This window comes from Lemur catta, chromosome 14 (genome assembly GCF_020740605.2).
Source record: "Lemur catta isolate mLemCat1 chromosome 14, mLemCat1.pri, whole genome shotgun sequence".
NCBI classification, from domain to species: Eukaryota; Metazoa; Chordata; class Mammalia; order Primates; family Lemuridae; genus Lemur; species Lemur catta.
In genome coordinates, this window is record NC_059141.1 from 2,404,650 (window position 1) to 2,427,288 (window position 22,639).

General features: G+C 44.3%; 1 protein-coding gene across 4 annotated transcripts in view; it reads right to left on the minus strand.

The window, feature by feature from the left end:
* Nucleotides 1-22,639, minus strand: part of MGMT (O-6-methylguanine-DNA methyltransferase) — a 249,036-nt gene that overhangs the window by 217,549 nt on the left and 8,848 nt on the right. Inside the window, exon 1 of one of the 4 annotated variants that reach the window (XM_045567870.1) lies at nucleotides 21,928-21,990. The exons of 1 other annotated variant lie outside the window; for it this stretch is intronic. Coding sequence is in view for 2 of the 3 variants with exons in the window: in XM_045567877.1 (XP_045423833.1) it covers nucleotides 21,928-22,056 (129 nt within the window). In the remaining variant the exon portion in view is untranslated. Of the gene's footprint in view, nucleotides 1-18,493; nucleotides 18,513-21,927; nucleotides 22,538-22,639 lie in introns of those variants that run through there. 2 more of the 4 variants (XM_045567873.1, XM_045567877.1) reach the window with 2 other exon arrangements.

The window sequence follows — 22,639 nt, forward strand, 5'->3', positions numbered from 1 at the left end:
CCCGAGGGCCCGCAGAGACGACTCAGCACTAGCCAGCCCCCATCACAGGTGCCCTGCCCCAGTGGGTCCACACGGGCGTATTCTCGCCTCGTTCTCCACTGTCACCCTGCAAACTAGAACCCCCATGTTAGAGACAGGGAAACTGAGCCTTTGGGGATCTCAAGCAACCTGGTCACAGACACACAGCCACTAAGTGGCATAGTGAAGGCTGAATCCTACTCAGTCTGGCTGCAGGGCCCATACCCTTAACTACATTGTGTTGATCTAAAAAAGACCCAGAGAGAGTTCAGAGATTTCCTAAAGAACAAGACATCTAAATTCAAGTGCCAAGAAAAGTTTCATGGGAGGAGTTTTGGAAGATGGGTAGGAGTTCAAAGGGGGTAGAAGGTGTTTATTTGTAAGTGGAAAAAAATGAACTATGCCAAGACACAGAGAAAAGAAGAACATGGAGCCTGTAGCTCTACAAACAGCATGTAGACACTGGGACGGAGCAGATTGAGGAAGATGAAAGAGGAGGAAACAACAGGGCTGGCTGGGACCTGGAGGCTCAGAGCTTGGAAGCCCCCGACAGCAGGGAGGCCGGCGTCAGGCTGAGCCCAAGAATGCAGGTGGCGCTCAGGCATCCTTGTGGAGCCAGCAGACCGAGTGACCTGCCCCAAGTGGCTGCAGAGGGAATGGGAGACAAGGGATCCCTAAAAACCCAGAGAAGGAGAAAACTATTTTGCTGTGCGGGATGGGGACGGGGGTGGGGTGCATAGGAACGAGGAGGGGGGGTGCCACTGATGAAAGTGGGTGGCGCAGGGGCCAGCTGGCTCTGAACCAGTTCTACAGAGAGAACAACCAACGGTCTCAGCCGTGGCAGTGCCGACACGGGGCTCAGAGAACTCTGCTGGGGGGACAGTCCTTCGTGTAGTGGGATCTTTACCGGCATCCCTGGCCTCTACCTGCTGAATGCCAGTAGCACCCCCTTCGTTGTGACAGCCCCAGATGTCTCCAGTGACAGACTTCCCCTGGTGTGCAAAGTCACCGCCATTGAGAACCACTGGCCAAGTGAGCAAATACCACAAAAAACTAGTGACTGAAAAACAGCAGAGGCCACTCTGCCAGATCCCAGTTCCCGGCCACCTGGGCGATTCAGAGAACTGCTGGTGACCAAAACTACTCCAGGGACAAGCACAATCACCTCATGCTTCACACTCCTTACACATAATGAATAGTGTCTCAAATATAACGTCCAGCATAATCAAAGAACCAGGCACACATGCAAGTAAGACACCATGAGCAAGAACAAGAAAAAAATGTAGCAGACCCACAAACACTTGAGTTGAGATACTGGATGTATCAGATGCAGACAAAACTCAACTATTTTTAAAGAAATAAAAGACCAACTAGAATGTACCCACAGCGAGACAGTCACCATGTGGCTGAGCTCCACGATAATTCACAACCCCTAAAATGCAGCCTTATGTAAAATGTTAAGAAAAAGGAATACTCCATTTTTACTTTTATATGTATTACATAGTAATAAAACAAGCTGATATTTGCTATATGTTAGCAGTCCTATGTTTGAGCACAGAAATGCATGCTAGGCTAATCACAAAGCCTTTATTAGGTTTTCACTTTCATCTAAACCAGAAGAGCCTAATAGGCTATTATAATAGTACACAGTTTACCAAAAGCCTAGAAAATAAAAGTGGGGTGGGGGAGGTTACAAAAGATATTTAGCTACCACAAAATCTTGTTTCACTTCAATTTTCTAAATTCCACTGATTTTTTTCTGAAAAAAACTCCCAGGAGTTCTATTTTTACTGGGCATATTCCTTCCCAACACTTCATTCTCTTTAGGAAAACAGCAGATCCCTGCTCTCCTCCCAAAATCCACAGGAGGAGACACACATACGGCAATTTTAAGTCTGTGTTACTCTGCGAAGTTGGCCATAGCTTCCAAACGTCCATCTTTGCTAGACGCTGTACAAATTACCAACACTAGAAAATTTATTACCAAACAAGTCAGAAAAATAAAGGAAAAGAATATCCACCACACTCACATAAACCTGGACTAGACAAAGTCAGGTCCTCGTGGCGGCAGACGGTGCTACGGTACAACCGATTACGTCCTCCAGGACTCTCTGCTGGGGGGACGTCTCTCTCCCCATCCACTTGGAAACGGACACCCAGGAAACACCAGGAGCCAAAACCGCGGCCTCCTACAGCGGCACGTGTGAGGGTGCAGGCAGCCCTCGCAGGAGGCGCTAGGCAGTTCCTGACCCAGTCGTAACCCGGCTGGTGTCGGATTCTCTATAAACAGTCTTCTCCAGTCCTTTTCAACAAGCGAGGGGGTACTGAAAATCTGACGGTAATTTTGGTTGTGACAATGACGGTGGGAGCTATCCACACTGAAATGGGGGGAATCAGGAACACAGAGTGCTCTGGGATACGTGGGACCATCCCAAACAAGAGTGCTGTCCTGTATCCCCTGTCACTTTCAAATGTCTTGCAGCACATTCAAGTCTAAAATTATTCAGACCCTAAAGCATAACTCCATGTAACATGTAAAGACAAAATCTTTTACACATTTTACTGCACACAGGGCTTTCTGGGAATGCAACTACCCTGTAACTCAACAGAAAGATGGACTTTATTTTCTCTGGAACTTTACAAAAAGTTTTCCACCATTTTGGAAAAATTATGTCACTAATGTCAGTGGTGATCAGATGATGAATGTCCACTAAACAAGACTGTCCTGGTTTCCATTGGTAGCAGCTGTGTTCCAGGTACAAACACCTGGTTGCTTCATTCTGTCTGCTAGCATAGTCCCGCCCCAAGCATTCCTGTTCTGAATGCATATGATTTTATTATAAATCACTGTTCTTTTCCTACTTTAAGTTTTTTAGTAGTATATATAAGTAGCTATTATCCATGAATTTCATTTCAGGAATGTAAAAAGAAGGTTATAAACTGCGTCTGTTGAAAAGGACCACTGGATCTGCTATGTTAAGAACCATGAGACTTCAATGAGGAAACCCCAGTGCACACACAAAGACAGGGAAACAAAATACATTTCTAAAACCTTCCTTAAAGTTTTTTTTTAAAAATTAACTAACTAGAATATTTAACCTTTGGTACGTAAACAATTTGAAAAAAAAAAAAAGTCTGTAACATTCAGACAAGGGGCACTGCTACAAAGAGAATAAAACATTCGAGCCCTAGGATCCGACAGAATTCCAAGTCTGCTTCTACCTGAGTATTTGAAAAGCTGAAGCCAGAAACCGCTAAATAAAAGGTAATGCAACTAGGCATAACACAATAAAAGATATTACCTTCAAAATGCATTATTGTTGCCAATTATAAGAATCACTTCAACTTAATTTCAAAAGCACAATCACCCGCAACAGTAACAGTCTCTTTTTTAAATTTCAAAGAGTATTACATTAAGGCAATAACTCACCTTCCAGCTATAATATCACTCTTCCTCCCTTATTGCAACACTACATTTCATAAATACTTCTCATCGACAAGTCAAGCTAATTCAGGTTAATTTTATTGTATTTTGGTGCTATCTCACATTTGTGTGCAATTACCTTTATCATTTTATTGCCAAAGCAGAAAGTAATCAGAACAATTATTTGAAAATGGAGGTTTATAAATTCTAAATCACAGTTGCTGGCATTTTTGATAAAACAGCAGCTTTATCTCGGGAAGTGGCAGGGACGTCAGATAAATCACGCATCAGTCAAGTGTGGCTGACCCCCAAGTGCATTGCACAATATCAGAAGTGCTTCCAAAGAAACTTTCCTGCATCATCCATCATTCTTCATAATACTAAAATAGCTACACACCTGAAGAATAGAAGCTGGAATATAATAATAAAAAAAAAAAAACCCAAGTAGTGTGGGCGAAACCATTAACTGCTCTCCCTTTTAAACCATGAGATATGGTCTGTAAACTGGACCACACACATAAACAAATATGAGTTTACAATAACTCTAAATATCTGTATTCATATTCGTCAACTCAGTTTTAAATATAAATGAAATATGGAGTAGAGCCATAAAAAGAAAAGGTGCATTTGTAGACTACATGCATCTTTATGTTACGGCTGCTTTTAAAACCAGCCGTCTCTCTCAGGTATGTGCGTCTCGACATCTTGTTCTCTATTCCTCATTTTGTTCTAAACTTTATTGCTTAAAAAAAAGAATGTAACTTGATTGTAAGGAAAAGAATAAAGGGAGAAACCCTTGAGTCCCCGCATGTGGTTCCCCTAAGTTGATCACATGTGACAGGGAGCGCAGCAGTTTGGGGGGGGCATCCCGGTCCCCAACCCCCCACTCTCCGTCTTCACACGGTTTGGGGGGGTGTCCTGCCACAGCCTTCCTTGAGGAGGATGACTACCACATCACGCCTCCGGCATACATTATCCATCTTGTTTTAAGTCATTTTTTAAAGGCAAAATAAAATAACTATGTGATCATTTATTTCCTTTTTTGTCAAAAAGCAAACACCCCAGAAAAAGAAGGCTTCTGCATCTTTATAGAGGCAACTCCATGCCAAGGGGCTATCAAAAAGTCTAGCTGGGCAGGAATGACATTTATTAGCTACATATGCCTGGCATTGGGCCAGGTGCTTTACATACATTATCTCATTTACTCCTCATGGCAAACCTAAGGTAGATCAAATTATCTATAGATAAGGAGGCAGACAGGGAGGTTAAAGAACTAGCCCAAGGACGTGGCACTCGAGTGGAAGGTGGGTATCCAAGGTCAAATCAACACACTTCCAAGCGTAGACTTTGGCCATGGCACAGACACATTCCACGCTGCGTTAGTGTGGAAGGGCTCAGGCACTCTGCTGAAACAAACACCACCAAACGCCACTGTCACAAACTAGATGTCTTAGTCCCTTCTGGCTGCTATAAAAAAACGCCTTAGACTGGGTGGTTTATAAACAACAGAAATTGCTTTCTCACAGTCCTGGAGGCTGGGCAGTCCAAGATCAAGGCGCCTGCAGGGCCCGTGTCTGATGGGCCCATTTCCTGGCTCACAGCGGTGACCTCATCACCACCCAACGGCCCCACCTCCTAACACTGTCGCCTTGGGGGTGAGAACTTCAACATAGGAATTTTGGGGAAACACACACATTCAGACTGTTGCACCAGAGGGGACAAAAGAGGGTTTGTCATAATATATCACATCAATGCCCCGGTTGCGGTAACTGTGCCATGGTTATGTAAGGTTTTCACGCTCAGTGAACGGAGATGGAGGTTGTACACAGAAACTTTCTGTACTGTTTGGCCAACTTTTCTGCAAGTCTAAAATTATCTCAAAATAAAAAGTTAAAAAATAAAAGGCATTGTCATCTGTGTAGATGCAGGCTCTACTCTGACCCTAAAGACCTGGTGGTTCAGAAAAGGGAAAGGGGACGAGGACAGCGTGAAGAGTCTGCAGGGTCCTGACCGAGCCCTGTGCCGGGCACGGGAGCCGTGTGCAGCCCTCCCCGGCCCTCCCCGGCCATGAGGATCCAGAAGGGTGATGCTGCAGCTCCGCCCTGCACCGCACTGGCACAGGGACGGGGCGGTGCGTGCGGTGGCTGGGAAATAAAAAGGTTAAATAGATCATAAATTACAATTAGTGTCAGCTGGCCAGCAGCTTTATATCACATTATAAATTAGATCAAGAAATGATGCTCCGCTGTTAAAATCAGAAACCATTCGGAGTATTTGCTCTATGACTTCTACCCCAATAGTCCTCTCTTGCCAAAAAAAAAAAATACACCAAGACCTCTTTTTAAAGTGTAGCAATTAAAAGGAGAAAAGGTATAGATTATGTATGAGTTTATTTAAAACAACACCAAACGCTGGCTACCTTGTGGGATATTTCTCCTGTATTTTTCCCCAGAAACGTCTGGAGTCTAGATTCCAGACTGACCATGGGACGGCTGGCCTTGGTGCCTCATGTGAGAGTCTACAGCTGCACGAGCTGTGACAGAAACCAGGGACACCCTGGCCCGGACCTCACCACCTTGACTGGGTTCCGGGTCAGGCCGCAGAGAGCAGATGGAAATAAAGCCAGGGAGGGCTGCCAGTATTTTATTTAGACATTTTAATAAGGAAGCCAGAGGTTGCCAGCACTGCTAGGATAACTATACAAATTTTGATTTTACTAAAATGTTATGTCCCTTGAGCCCAGGTATTAATCTTGTTATAAAAGTAGTCTCTCCTCTCGCTGACCATTCATTAAACTTCCATAAATTTTAAAACGTACTTATTGTTATGGGATCACATGAAAAAGGCAAATAGTATGTAGCATGAAGGCCAGAACCAAACTGGCTTTTGGAGGGGGGTGGGCTGGAGGAAGACTTAGGTGACAATGAAAATTCCAGGCATTCTGGTTTCCTGGAACATTTATAAAACAGTTATCAGTTTGTAACGTTTTATTTCTAAGAAATAAATTATCAATTATTTTTTAAAGGGTGAGGATAAATTTAAAGGGAGACCCCCAAACAGCAAATACTAAAACAAAACTGCCGCCCGCTGCTCCGTGCCGTCTGCAGACAGCCGTGCGACGGAGGTCTGCTGATGCGCGTCCCAGCCCTGGGGGACCCGCAGGCACGGCTCATGCAGCATCAATCTTGTCAGCTGCGCGCCGTCCATCCCCAGCCCGCTGGACACGGGGGAAGACACCACCCCCGGCCTGTGAACGCGCTGGGAGCGTCACTACACTCTCCGTGTACTGACCAGATGCTGGGCAATTTCTGCAGGAACTTGCATCCCGATCAAGTTCTCATGTCATTTTAACTAGTGGAGAAGCTCTGCCAGGAAGAAAAGGGAGAAGAATCCTGGTGGGAAGAGATAAGCCTGCGCGAGACCAAATTCCATAACCCTCTGACAGGGAAGGCCTGTCCGCGTTATCGTGCCTCCCCTTGAATGCGTGACATAAAATAAGGCTAAGATTATATAAAATGGTTGCAGAACTTTGGAGTAGGCCCTATCAAAAGAGAGAATTTTCTTTCTCCACCAGCAAACAGGCATTTAAAAGTTCAGCAGGCCGTCCATCACCTGTGCCGAGTCACGACCAGCGATGAGGCGGGGTGGATGTCGCTTACCGCTTGGCCTATAAAAGCTCCCGATCCACGGGCAGGAGTGCGCTGAACCCCAATAAGCTCTCCATCGCAACAAATAAAACCAAACACCTAATTACCAAGTGACTATTTATAGTTTCTAAAATAACTTAACCCAGTTTTTCAAAGCAGATATTTTAAGATTCAAAGAAAAATCTTGCTCTGTTCCAGCATTAGATACTACATTTATTTCGCCTAGACCCAGAGGATCAAGAGATCTGTAACTCTAAATTACATTATTTGTACCATGAATTCAAATGGTAATTAGCCTCATTTGCAAACAGCAAGTACTTATAGCATAAAACTGAATCATAAATTTAAATTGTTAATTTTGACAAAAATTCAAAACCTGGTTAAAGGAACGTGGCACAGTTAACAGGGCAGAGTACCTGTAGGTGGGTAACGTCTTTAGTTTACTTAGCTGGTTTTGCAAAACAAGCTTGTGTACACCAACAAAATCTTTTCTTCTTCTCCACTTCAGCCTATTTTATATTTTTAGTGTCTTGTTCAGGCAAATTCCCTGCCCCACGGGGGTGGTGTCTCTTGTTGACATAGCACAAGAGGGAAAAGCACGTGATCAGAGATCACACAGAAAGGCGCTCCCGAGGCTCAGAGCACTCAAGGTAAAAATAAATAAATGAATGAAGAAATAAATACAAACAATCAAAGAAAACCAGATGTCAGAATCAGAACAGACTCTAAAGACCACTTAATACCATTAAACACACACTGAATCCATCTAGACCAGCATTATCCAATACAGTAACTATTAGCCACATGTGGCTACTTATTTTAAATCAATTAACTGGGATGCAATAAAAATTTAAAATTGAGCTTCTAAGTCACACTAGTCACATGTCAAGTGCCCAGAAGCCATATGTGACTATTGGCTACCACCCTGGGCAGCACGGACGGCAAACATTTCTGCTACCACAAGAAGTTCTGCTGGACAGCCCTGCCCAGCCCTGCCACTGCACACATTAGGGAAACTGAGACCCAGGAGGTAATGAGGAGTTGAAGTCACTGATAAATCAGGAACCCAGAGCTCACTGGCAGCCACACAGCACATGCTTGGTCACTGAGCGTGTCACTCAGCCCAGCCCCGTGGGAGCCCGAGCTGCATGTGGTCAGGAACCCATCTGGACAGTGCACAGCCCAAGCCCAGCACACATGTCACGCACACCCGCCACACTCACCCGCCACATCGCAGGTGACTGAGGTTTCCGGGGCTTCAAAATTACACAACACAGTCCCAAACTCAGAAGCTGAGAGGCTAAGTTAAGGATTTCTCAATCTAGGACATGAGAAGTCTTCCCTGCTTTAGTTCTCAAAACACTATATTAAACATGTTTGTGCATAAAATTTTAACTAATTCTTTAGGACAGAGTCTAGGGTACAAAACTGCCGTAAATATAACACCTAACACTGGAAGAACGCTACACCTTTATAGTAAGACACTCTGCCATCTCCAAAAATAGTACTGACAAAGCGTTCGGTAGCGTGGATGAGCACTTATGAGGCCAGGTGAGAAAGCCGAGCACAAGATTGCGATCGCCCCATGTACAGCAATACTCCTGGGCGTGTGTGAGCATGCGTATGATGTCTGCAAGCACACAAGACAGGCCTCCAGAGTTCGGTGCAGCTTTGTCCCCTAGAGAGCCCTGCAGCAAACCTCTCAACATGGGCTGCCTCCCAGATCCAGGGCACAAAAATAAATATTAGTCAGTGAGCACGTGGTTCTGGGTTGGAAGACAACCTTGACAACTTTCCCCAGATGCAACGCTGAGCCGGGTGCACGGCGGCCCCTCAGTAACATCTCTCTAAATGATGTGATCCTTATTTGGATGTGTATTTGTGCACACTAGTAAGCACCTAAGAACTGATTTTGATATTACTTTTTCTAAGTCTTCAATATTTTGTCTATATTTAATTTTTGGTAGCTTTATATAAAAACATTATCAACCCAGTTCTTCTGAGAAAACTGGATTAAGGAACTATAATACACCAGATAGTGAACAAATGATAATTGTTTAAAAATTCACGGCCACCCTCTGTAGCACACAGGAGCGACGCGGGGAGAACGGGGCACTCAGAGCAGGGACAGCACGCCAGAGCCCGCGCCTGTCTCCTCCGCACGGGGGTGGCATCGGTGGGAAGTGAACGCAGCCGCACTCTGCCCAGACACACCACCACGGGCTCTGACACCACGGGGAAGACAACACGAGACCCCTGATCGAGCAGGGCCCTTCGAAAGGCCACACCTGAGTGACGCTGCCTTGACAACACCCCACGGATCCCGGCAGCGGCAAAGCCACAGGCCCCAGGAGAGAAGCAGAGAAAAGCATCCCTGGTGTAGCCCTCAGAAGTCGAACGATTGGGCTCAAGCCGTGCGAATTCATAGCCAAACAAAAGTCACCAAACTCACAAGGTCTCAAGTTGTCATGAGAGAGAACGTTACAAGAAATAAATAAGAGAAAACCACAAGGCCACACTCGACCCTGGGTCTGTGGATATTTACAGCAGCTGGTACACAACACGGAATAACTATTTTTGAAACATGTACGCACGTGAAAATAAGCGATGGGAGAAAGAATGGGCAAGGGGCAAGAGGAACCAGAACCCGTCCGTGGGGGCTTCCACTACGAAGGCAGCCCAACACTCCCCCTAACTAACTGTACTGTAAAAAGTCAGAAAAATTACAAAAAGCTTCTCTTGTAAAGGTTGTGGGGCTGTGGCAGCAGCCAGGATGGACGGCCGAGAGTAGGGGTGGAAACTGCCCTCCGAGCTGAGCCGCTCACCTGCCCTGCCCTTGCCGGATCATTCGCCCGCTGCAGGGGCAGGTGGAGAGCAGCCAGGACCAGCCCACATGCTCCACGCCACTGGGGAAAGAGAGGCCAGGGACGCTTCGGGTGGTCTGGCAGGGACGCAGAAAAGGCCAGGAATATGAAGCACCCCAAAAGTGTGACCAGTCTCCCATCCTGTGGGGCTGTGTTCAGGAGCCCAGGGAGCTGCGCCCAGCAAGAGTGGGAGAGGGGGCAGCGCAGTCTCCCTGCACCTAAGGTGCCTGAGAGACAAGTGCGGAGGGGAGGGGCCAGGTGGGTGGGCGAGGGTAGGGTAGGGGGGGTGTCCTGCCTGGACTGCGCAGTCACATCTCCCACCAAGACGTGGGCCAGATTGTGAAAGTGCGGGGCAATGGGAATCCAAGGAGCTAAGCTGAAGCATTTACAGGCTAGAGAGAGACCTGCAGGCTTTCGATCAGAAGACCAGCCAGGCTCACAGAAAGGGTCCAACCAGGCACTGAGTTTTACCAAAATCACAGCCCAGCCCCAACCCAGTTCCATCCCTCAGGAAACTGAGGTCGGGAGCCCCTCACTCTACACGCCTAACCAGGGATGAGGGAGCCTTTTCTTTGATGGAAAATGTGATTATCTGGAAGCTTCACAGTCCTTACCCACAAGTCTAGCATACAATTACAACTTTAAAAGCATGCAAAGAGAGCAAAAATTGTAACCAATAATCAAGAGGAAAAAAAACAACACATGAGCAGTAGAATGAATGCCCACAATATTGGTGTTAGCAGATAAGAACTCTAAAATAATTTTGCATTATTTTTAAATGAATAGATATATTTAAAAATAAGAAGACAACATGAGTGGAAAAGTGGAAAGTTTTAAATACAGAATTGAAATACTTACTAAAATACAAAATGGACATTCTAAAACTGAAAAAGAAAAAAATCTGAAATTCAGAACTCATTGGATGAGTTTATCAACAGACTAAACACAGCAGAAAATTGAGTTTGTGATCTGTAAGACAGGTCAGCAGAGAACATCCAACTGCAGTGCAGAACGAGAAAGGGAACGAAGAGAAAAGAATAACGTTAGAGATCTGGGGAACAGAGTCATAAGGACTAACCTACGCATAATTCAAGGCCCAGAGGAAAGGAGAGAGTGGATGAGGCAGAACAATATTTGAAGGGATTAGGGCCAAGAATTTTCCAAAACAGATGACAGATGTCAGCCCAGAGATTCAAGAAGTTTGGCAAACCCCAAGCAGAAGAAATATGGAGAAAACCACAACTTAACCATGACACAATTAGCTTGAAACCAAAGAGAAAATCGGAAAAGCAGCCAGAGTAAAAAATCTGCATTACCTTCAAAGGGGCCAATCCGACTGCAGCTGAGTTGTCAACAGAAAACTTCAGAAACCAGAGATGAGGGAATGCCACATTTGCTGGATGCCATAAAATAACTGCTGACTCAGCAATCAGTAACAGCTCAGCTAGTGTTTAAAAATGGAGGCCAAACATGTCCTTAAATGGAGCACACTCACTACCAGTTGAGTACCATTGAAACAAACAAACAAACAAACAAACAAAGAGGCCGGGCGCAGGGGCTCACACCTATAATCCTAGCATTATAAGAGGCGGAGGCAGGAGGATCGCTGAAGGCCAGGAGTTCCAGACCAGCCTGAACAAAAGCAAGACCCCTGTTCTCTACAAAAAACAGAAAAATTAGCCGGTGTAGTCCCAGCTACTTGGGAGGCTGAGGCAGGAGGATGGCTTGAGCCCAGGACTTTGAGGTTGCAGTGAGCTATGACGATGTCATGGCACTCTAGCCCAGACAAGAGAGCAAGACTCTGTCTCAAAATAAATAAATTAATTAAAATAAAAATAAAAAATTAACAAAAAACCCCTTAGAAAGCTCGTCTGGCAGAGTCAGCCAGCCCAGAGCAGGGAACGTGGTGAGAGGCAACAAGAGCACAGGTGTGGGACGCTCCACATGGATGCTGAGGCTTAAAACAGCAGCAAGGATTCCTGCCTTTAAAGTGTGTAAACAATTAAAATACAACAGGATAACAGCTGAGAGAGGAAAATGGAGTATAAAATTTTGTAAAGTATTTCATTGCTGAGGAAGTGGTAAAGTCGTAATTTAAGTGAACTATAACAAGTCTCAGGCTACCCTGTGATTTCCAGGCTGATCTCTAAGAAAAAAATACAAGTATGTATAACTAGGAAGCTAAGAAAGGAAAAAAATAAGAAAGTATTTTGTTAATCCAAAAGAAAGCAGAATAAATTAGAAATAAAGTAAAAAAAAGAGATGGGACAATCGGAAGACAAGTAGCAAAATGATAGAATTAAACTCAACTACAATTATTTTAATGTGACTGGACTAAACATCTTCATTTAAAAGATGAAGATTATCAAAGGGGATATTTAGCAAACTCTGCACTGTGTACACACTTTAAATATAAGGACAAAGGCTGAAAGTTTAAGGATGGGAAAAGATATACTATACAAACAAACATGGATTAATATCGTTAACCTAACCAGAGGTTTTTTTTTTAAAAAGAATTAAAAAATCTTAAAACTATAAGAGCAATTAAAAACCACACATTTGAGAAATCTTCCCACAAATACCAGGTTATATGGGCAAAATCTGCCGAATTGTCAAAGAAAAGATCATTTTTGTCTAAATTCTCCCAAAGAACAGAAAATGGAGAGCACTTAACCCATTCTATAAAATCAGAATATCTCTGAAACCCAAATCCGACAAGGATACTATAAGAAAGAAAAACACAGGCCAATCTCACTCATAAACATAGATGTAAAAATCCTAAGCAAACATTAGCAAGCATAGTCTAACAGGTGTTTAAAAATGATGCTTAGTAGCCAAGTAATGTTCCTCTTAGGAACACAAGGATGATTTAACATTAATAAATCTATAGAAGTAATGATCCACACTAGCAGATATCGGTGTTGGAATCACATAATCATTTCAATAGATGCAGAAAAGTCACTTAATAAAATCCAAAGCCCAGTAATGACTTTTAAATTTTTTTCAAGGAGCAGAGAAGAAAGAGAAGAGATTTCTGAGGTTTTCTTTAGCTCTAGATAGTTTATGACATTTTTTTGTTTACCTACTGAAGGGAAGAAAAAAAAAAGAAAAAAACAGAAAAAAAAACAATTTCAGGCAACCCAAAGAGAGAGAAATTTCCTTTCTACTAAAAAGTCTATTGCAAGTTATCATTTTTGGTAGTGAAAAATTAGCAGCTTTCTCTTTAAAATAAGCAACAAGGTAAATATAACAATTATCACCACATCTACTTAAAATGGAACTGGAGATCCTAGCTAGTGCACTATGGTAAGTAAAAGAAAGAAATGATTTACAGAGTAGAAAGAAAGAAGCAAAACTCTCATTCATAGGTGACATGATTGACTAAATAGAAAAATCAAAGAATACACATGGGTCATATTAAAATTTTAAAAAGAATTTAGAAAGGAAATTAAATATAAAATGAAGACACCAAAATCAATAGCATTTCCATATACCAGTCATAAAGAAAAATCTAATCCTACAAAAAAGATGCTATTTATAATAGCAATCACAACAACAACAACAAAAAAAAGGACCTAAGGAAAATGTTACAAAAGGTGTATAAGCTCTTTATGAAAAAAATTATTAAAATTTTAGATGCACTAAAGAAGGCCTAGAGACAGAGAGCAAGAGCACATTCCTGAACAGAAGATTCACGTTATAAAAAAGTGAGTCTCCCCACAGTAATCAGTGGATCCAAGGACCTCCAAATACCAAAAGGGTTTTTTCTAAGAATTTGACAAGCTGATTCTGAAATTTGTCTAGATGAGCAAAGGCCCAAAAAGAATTACACTCTTAAAGAAGAAAAACAAGATGTGGGAACTTTCTCACCAATTTTTTAGAGTTAGCCTGAAGCTGCATAATCAATGCACATGGCATTACACCCAAACAGATAAAAACATCCAGGGGGCAGGAGAGCCCAGGAACAGCCACACATCTACCTGAAACAATCAGTTGCTTCAGCATCATTTCTTGAGTGACTCCTCCTTTCTCCTCTGCTCTGTGGGGTCTCTCTTGTCATTTGTTTGTCATCTTTCCACCGTGAGGGCCCAGCAGAGCCATAAAAGAGGAGTCACTCAACCAATGGTGCAGGAGCAACTGATCATTTGTGTTACAGAAGAACTGGACTTCCACTCCAGGCCACACACACAAATGAATTTCAGATGGTCTTTAGACCTGTGTATGAAACGGAAAACATAGAGCACAATTTTTATGACTGGGAATAAGGAAGAGCTTTTGCAACAAAAAGTAAGATGTGCAAACTATAAAGGAAAAGAATAACAAATTCAATTACATTCAACAATATTAAAATTAGGAACTCCCGTCCATCAAGAGACACTATAAAGAAGGGGAAGAGGTGGGCCACAAACTGGGGGAAGTTCATCACATAACTGACGAAAGATTAGAATCTGGCATATATGAAATACTCCTACAGATAAATAAGAACAAGACAAGCCAACAGCAACACAGACGGAAGGGTATGCACAGGCATTTTGCAGAAGAGAAGTCATGAATGGCAATATGAAAAGATGCTCTGTGTCACTGGTCATCAGAGAAATGCAAATTAAGATCACAATGAGGCATAATTTTCTACCCAGTAGGTTAGCGACTATTGGTAGTATGAGAACTCCGAGTTTTAGTAAGGATATGGATCAAGCGATAGGGGTCTAATCTGCTTTCACCATTTTTACAAAACAGTTATTGTCTTGTAGCATTGAGCACTGACAGCCCAATAATTCTACCCTTGAGTATACACCAAGGAGAAACTATTACAAATGTGCACTGGCAGCGATGTACAAGAGTGATCGTAGCTGCAGATCCGGCAAAAGACGGGGAAGGATCCAAATGCCACTGACAGAAGAATAAAAAAGTATCTCATCCAACTGTGGCACAGACAGACGGTGACATGCCACAATGCACAGAAAATGAGCCAACTATGGCTACGTGTGACACAGATGAAATTCAGAAACACGATTCTGAATGGAAGAAAGCAAGTCTCAGAATATTCACACAATATAATGTCCTCTTTATAAAGGTCAGAAACAAGCAACACCAAGTGAAACCTTGCAGAAAAAATAAAGATATACAGTAAAACTACATAAATTTAAAAAGCAAGTGAATGATAAACACAAATTTCACAATGGCGATGACCTTGGGTGAGGAGCGGGAGGGCGGCAGGTGGGCAGGTGGGCAGGTGGGCAGGGCAGGAGAGGGAGCAGCAGATGAATTGTCAGGATCAGCCTGGCGATAGCGGCTCAGTCGGCGGTAAGTCGGCAAATGTCCTGATTCCTACTCTTACGTCATAATTTGCACATACCTCATACATTCTTTAGTACATGAACTGGTACATAGAATTTTTAAAAGAAAACAAGAGAAAACAGGAAAAGAAAGACGGAGAGAGGAAATGAGGGAGAAAAAGGAAAAAGGCATAAAGAAAGGAAAAAAACACAGAAGAAACACATGGGAGACGAAACTAACACCGTAAAGGATGTCGAAGTCAAAATTCCACACAATGTTCAATTGACAGAACACGGAAAGCGCATATGATGATTATTAAACAGCAATACGTTTTCTAGAGACCGAATATTATGCTAAGAGAAACTCTGAAACCTGAGGAACACCTTGGCCTCCCATTGCTAACTGCACACACACACACACACACACACACACACACACAAACACATTTTAAAATTTGTATGTCATCTAAAACTTTCTAAGTTAACACATTTTCCTCTTTACATCTATAGCAACCCCAGAGATGTGATGTCACTGGAACAGTGACAGAAGTCACTGTTCGTAACAGAAGTCACACTTAAAATGCTGTTAGGTGGCTGTGTGGCCCCATGGATAGCACACTGGACTTCTAGAAGCCAGAGGCATTCACAAAGCTAATTGTTCGCCTGAGAAAGCACTCGGCGACCACCACAGCCGTGGGGACCACTCCCACTCCTTGCACACACGTGGGGACTCCCATGAGAGCACGAGCAAACCATCTGAGCCGTCCGCATGTCTCTACACGCTTAGGTAGGTCACCCGTTGACTCCTGCTTTGTCAGGTGTGTGCACGGCTGTGGGAAAAGTACCGTCTAAATGAGTAGGCCAGTGTGGCAGTGTGCCCAGTGAGGTGGGCAACAAAAAATGGAATAAGAGAATTGAAGTATACTGTTGTAAGGTACTTACTGTGCATGTCAAGTTGTATTATAGTATGTAATACAGAGTATGATAAGTATGTATATTACACATCCTACTCCAAACACTAAAAAAGAATAGAAAGGGGAAATAACCAATAAGCTAATAGTGTAGATAGAACGTTAAACTGTAGTCATTAAAAAATATTCAAATAATCAAAAAGGCAGGGAAAAGGGAAGAATGGCAAAAGAACAAATGGTACAAATACAAAACAAACAGCAAGATGGTACCCTTAAACCCAACCATATTAATAATTACAATAAATGTAAATGATCTAAATACTTCAATTTTACAAAGGTATTGTCAGATTAAATTTTTTTAAAAGAGACCCAACTATATGTTGTCTACAAGAAACACAGATTAAATGTGAAAATAAACATAGGTTAAACATAAAAGAATGGAAAAATATTTACCATAGAAACACTAATCAAAAGAAAGGTGGAGTGGCCATCTTAATATCAAACAAATAATTTCAAAAAAAGGAGTATTATCAAGTAAAGAAGGTTATTTCATAAGTGCAAAGGGGTTAATTCACCATGAGGACATATGAATTCTAAATATGTATGCACCTAATGAAAGCGCTTGAAACAGATGAAGAATTAATAGAACTGAAAAGGAGAAATAGACAAATCTCCAATTATAGTTGGATATTTCAATGCTCCTGATAATTTACAGAACAGGGAAATAGAAAACCAATAAGGATACAGAAGACTTGAACAACACTATCAACAAACCTGACCCAGTTGACATTTAAAGAACACTCCACCCAAGAACCACTGAGTAGACATTCCATTCAAGTAGACACAAACATACACCAAGATAGAACATATTCTGGGCCATAAAACAACGCTCCACAAATTTAGGGAGACTGAAATCATAAAAGGTATGTCCTCTGACCAAAAAGTAACTCAACCACAAATCAATAACAGAAAAATATTGGGAAGTCTCCAAACATTTGGGAAAATCCCCAAATACTTGGAAATGAAATGACATACTTCTAAATAACTCATGTATTAAAGCAGACATCACAAAGGAAATTGAAAAATATACTGCACTGAATGAAAATGAAAATACAATATATCAACCTGTGAGTGCAACTAAAGCAACGTTTAGAGGGAATTTTTAACATTGTGTTTATATGAAAAAAGAAAAAAGGACAACTTAATGATCTAAGCTTTCACCTTAAGAAACAGCAAAAAAGAAAGCAAATTAAATCCAAAGTAAAGCAGAAAGAAATAAATAATAAAGAGCAGAAATCGATAAAATAGAAAAAAAGAAAAATCAATGATAACAAATGTAGGTTCTCTGAGAACCTATTAGCCCCTAGCCAGACCAGTTAGGAAAAAGGGAGAGAAAATGCAAATTGCCAATATCAGGAACAAAAACAAAGACATGACCGAAAATCCTACAAACATTAAAAGTATAATAAAGAAATATTAAAATAACATAGGCCAATCAATTCAACAACTTAGACGAAATGGTCAAATTTCTTAAAAAATACAAAATCCCAAAAAGTATCTCAAGAAGAAATAAATTACCTGAATAGCCCTATATCTACTAAAAAACTGAATTTGTAGTTAATGTCCTTCTCACAAAACTTCAAACCCAAATGGCTTCGCTGGTAAATCCTATTAAACATGTAAAGAAGAAACAATGCTAATAGTATACAAACTAACCCCCAAAGTAGAAGAGATCTCATTTCATGAGTCAGGCTTGCCCTAATAACAAAGAAGGAAGACACAGCAGGAATGCTGCAGACCAACATCCTTCGTGAACACAGACACAAAAACACCCACAGGTATCAACAAACTGAGTCCAACAGCATATAACAATAATAATACATCAAGCCCAAGCGGGGATTACCCAGGAATGCAAAATTGGTAGAATGTATAAAATCAGTGTAATTCACCATATGAACTGCATCAAGGAGGAAAATACCCTCAGTCTGATAAAGGCACCTACAAAAACCTGCGGCTGACAACACGCTTGGCAGTGAAAGACAGATGATGGAACGTTCAGGAAAACTGCTGACACTTAGCAAGAACCAAGATGTGGCACCGAACTCAATCACCCTAACTGCCCCCTCCCTGCCCCGCCACCCACACGCCCACTCACGTGAAGGGAAAAAAGCCAGGTTCATTTAAGAACGTCCTGATGAAGCGATCAAACCTGTGAACTTTACTAGATTTACTATTCTGTGACCCAGGGGGCCTTCGGAAGCAAACCCGGAACCATGGCTGCCTCAGGAGGGCACCTGTGTGAGTGGAGGCGTGAGAGGAACTCGCCAACTTTTCCTTAGAACAGAAGCTTTACCTGCATGAGTGCCGACAAACTATGGCTATTCAGACTTGCACGTCTGGCAGACGTTTTCTCAAAAATGAGCAAAGCGAGCCTGTCTCTGTGAGTAACACGACTGACAGCATTTGCCGCTAGGGATAAAATGAGAACTTCAAGTGATGAGTAAAACTTTGGAAGACTTGTACTCACCACCATGGCTTCCTGATACCAAAAGACTTTCTGAGGAGTAAGGTGGTGACATTAGCAAACATGACTTTTAGTCCTGTATTATGAAACACATCAATATTGGAAGATCTGTATAACTAAATGAAGCAATATTTTCCACAGGGCAAATGAATGACACAAATGATGTTACAAAATCGTACAAGATGTAAGATTCACCAATGGATTTTAAATGGAGTACAAAACGTTCACTGAGGTCTCAGATTACGTAAGAATAATACCCACAATTATCTGGCAAAGCTACTAAAATGCATTTCCCTTCTCCAGCTACTTATCTGGGGCCAGAATCTCTTGATACACTTCAGCTAAAACAACACATCACAGCAGACTGAGTGCATGAGCAGGTATGAGAATCTGGCCGTCTCCTAGTAATTCAGACATTGACAGTTTTGAAAAAGAGTAAACCAGTAACATTCTTCATTAATTATTTTTACAAAAAATAAGTTACTTATTACTTTAAAATGTTGTTTATATAAAAATCTAATAGAGTTATTATTGTTTAAATAAATTAATAAATATTTTTAAATATCTCACGTTAATTTCCAATGTGGTAAATAGGACTATGTAAGCCACGTAAGCTCTCTGGGATCCCTAACAAGCTTTAAGTGTGCAAAGACTCTGAGACCAAACAGAGTGAGGACCAGCAGCGTGGAGGGAAGAGTCCTGAGACCCCACTGCACGCTGTCTCTACCCCTCTGCAGTCCGGGGGGCCTTTAGGGACCTACTCCCCGAATCTGCACACAAGAGGAAGAACAGAGGAACACACCTGTGTCCTCCGCCCAATGAGGAACACGAGGGCCTTTGTCTGCCACCTTAGGAAAATACCCATTCTCCCATTTTTTAAAAAGCTTTCCAGCACCTCCACTTGCACAAACTTTTCCACGAAAATCTGATTAAATCTTTCTAGGAGACTCCCTCATAGAGACCCACTAGCGACCTTAGCACTATTTCAGCTTGAAGTTGGAAAAGAAGAAACAGAATACTTCGGTGTAACAAGGCAGTATATGACTACAATTCCATATGAAAACATTTAAAATACATTAGAGTTTTGGTCAAGATGAAACACACACACAAAAAAAATAAATAAAAAATCAAGCAATCTATTCTAATTGGGTTCCCATGGTAACTGCACAATTGGGTTTTTCAGCACAACATCCCAAAGGCGCAACGCACACCTGGAAAATACACTCCCACAGCCTGGAGGGTCCCTCCCGCAGCGTCCCAGGAAGATCAGTGACTGCAGTCCCCACCCCGACCGCTGGTGGCAGGAGATGGTCACGCCACTCGCCACATTCACACAAGTCGCGTCAGGAACACTGCCTGTCACAACAATCACACAAAGCCGATCACACGGTTCACGTTCATCGACCACGCTCTGGGTGACAAACGACACGACTGACGGCCGTCTCGGAACCGCGTTGACGAAACGAAAGAAATCCAGCCCGGCTCCATAGGGCCGCTGTGCCTCTCCTACCGATTTCGAGGATAAGCAGAATCAATCATTAATAATCACATTATAAGATGACCCTGCAGGTTAGTCATATTCCTAGAGACTCTCACTATGGAATTAAACAAACATAGCCGCGCTAATAAATAAATAAACAGACGGCAACCGAGCAGAACCCAAATCCACACTTTCAGCATCAGCAGCACCTTCCCGCACCGGGACTCGCACGGCGAGGTGCCAGCCCGCAGGGCACGGGGACAGGGCCCGGGCAGAGCGGGGCTCAAGGCGGCCCCGCCGGAGACGACGCCCGGCAAGCCTCCGCGTGCATCTGCCTCGGCAGCTCCATCTGACGGTAGCACAGTGGCGACAGAAACAAACTTTTCCGCACAATAAAGAATAGCACACATGGGCTTTTCGTGGGATAGCTAGCTAAATTCGGGAACTTTTGGAAATACATCACTCCTTTTCTTTGCCCATTATTCTGGGAGCTTCCACCGGGGTGCTAAAGGCCTTCCTAGTAAGAGCGGCTGCACACGCTGAGCACAACGACCCCCGCACTGCGCCGAGGACGTGGCCACTTTCTCATCCGTCCGTCATCCCACCCGGCGCAGCCCCTCACTGGGGCATGACGTTAGCTAAGGACGCGGCGGCGCGCTCAGACCCAGAGCCGCGGTCTGGGGAACTTCACTGGGCTCTGGCTTTACCGCTGCTGGAGCACATCAAGGCCCCACTGCGACCCACTCCACGTCTGTCTCTCTGTCCCTCCATCTCTCTGTCCACCTGTCCTTCCAACACACCAACCTGTGGCCGCCCAGGACGCCACAGCTGCCTAGGAACCTGGTCCCCAGACCATCAGCCGCTTCAAAAGTCACTTTCTTCAACACCTCCAACCACTGGGGACCTACCCCGGTGGAGAAGGCAGAGCGAGGCCAGCCACACGACCTTCTGTCGGGAGCACCGACACCCCGCGTCCCCGTCGCACAGCTCCAAGGGCCCCCGGACTCCAGGGGAAACGCCCCCCGGCAGGGCCCTCGGGCCCTCCAGGAGCTGCCCCTGCGGGCGATCTTAGCCCACCTGCCCAGCCCCACACGCCTGCCACATCTTCCTCAAACTGGATGACACAAGGGCCCCAAACGCACCCAAGAGTCCACCTTCCCGCTGCTCTGCCCAAATGCCCGCCCTGGGCCACTGGGAGAAACCTGGCCGGCCGCCCCACAAACGTCTCAGGGGGAGTGAGGTCCGGGTCCCTGGCCTGTGGGGACTCAGTAAGGCACGTGGGAAGTCCCAGACGTGGAGGCCCTCCCAGTGCTCCCTGTCCCTCCTGCAGTTCCCCACGCCCCACTGGTCCCTCCACTCTCAGACGGTTGCGCGCAGGTGGGCGCCAACAACGGAGGGCAGAGCACACGGGGGCGGCCTCGCCACTCCCAAGTCCACACTGCGTTCAGCCTCAGCTACAGGTCTCTGAACACCCTTGGGTGCCTTGCTTTTCCCACCAGGCTAAGGACAACACTTGTCACACTGGTGTTCAGAAAACCTTAGCTAAAAACACAGGTTTGTATTTATTGATGCCACATCTCTGCCCAGCAGGACTTCTAACAGCTTCTCAGGCTCACTGTTGCAAAGACAGCGTGGCACAGTGGTTAAGAGCCTACACCGGGTTATCAAATAAATCTGGGCTGGAAACTAAACTCTAGCCCCCGCCTGTGAGCCTGTGCAAGTCACTCAACCTCCGGAGACCCAGTTTCCTCACATGCAAAACAAAGACGCCGCCAGCACCTACCTGTGGGTGATCTGGGGCCTCCACAGGAGGATCTGCGCAAAGCAGCAAGCGCAACGTGCCTGTGATACCTTGACGACGGCCAGGCGAACCGCGACAGGAGCGTAGAGAGACGCCCCAAACAAGGCCCATTTCCACAAACACACACACAGAAGTCACCGCAGAGCTTCGAGTTTTGACCAAGCTTACCCAACGGACCCAAATTATGCCTCACTACTGTGGTACGAGCAGTCACCGTACTTGGGAAATACTGTCATACGCTGGTGCGCTGCTGGCTCCTGGCCACTGTCGCTGTGTCAGACCCTGTGTCTGGCCCTTTGGGAAGTTCTTTCAATGTAACTATTAACGCCAGGCCTCCCAGAAACAGTGACTCAGGCTGTGGGCTGCTGGCAAGTGCCCCGCGGAGCACACGCTCCGCCCGCTGGCTGCCCCAGGCTAGCGCGGCACACCCGCGCGCGGAACGCGGCCGCCTGGGCAGGGAGCACTGGGCGGCCGGGCACTTCAGCAGCGCTCGGTAACGTCTACTGTAGAAAACAGAGACGGGTGACAGAGCAAACGGCCTCCTTCCAGACAGGGCGAATCTCAGAAACCTCGTGACTTAGCAGGCAGCGACATCACAGGCCTGTGCCCATCTGGAATCTAGGACACACCAAAATGGCACCGCCGCGGCCGAGACCGGAGCTCTCTTCCTGCCTCCACGTTCCCAAATGCCGAC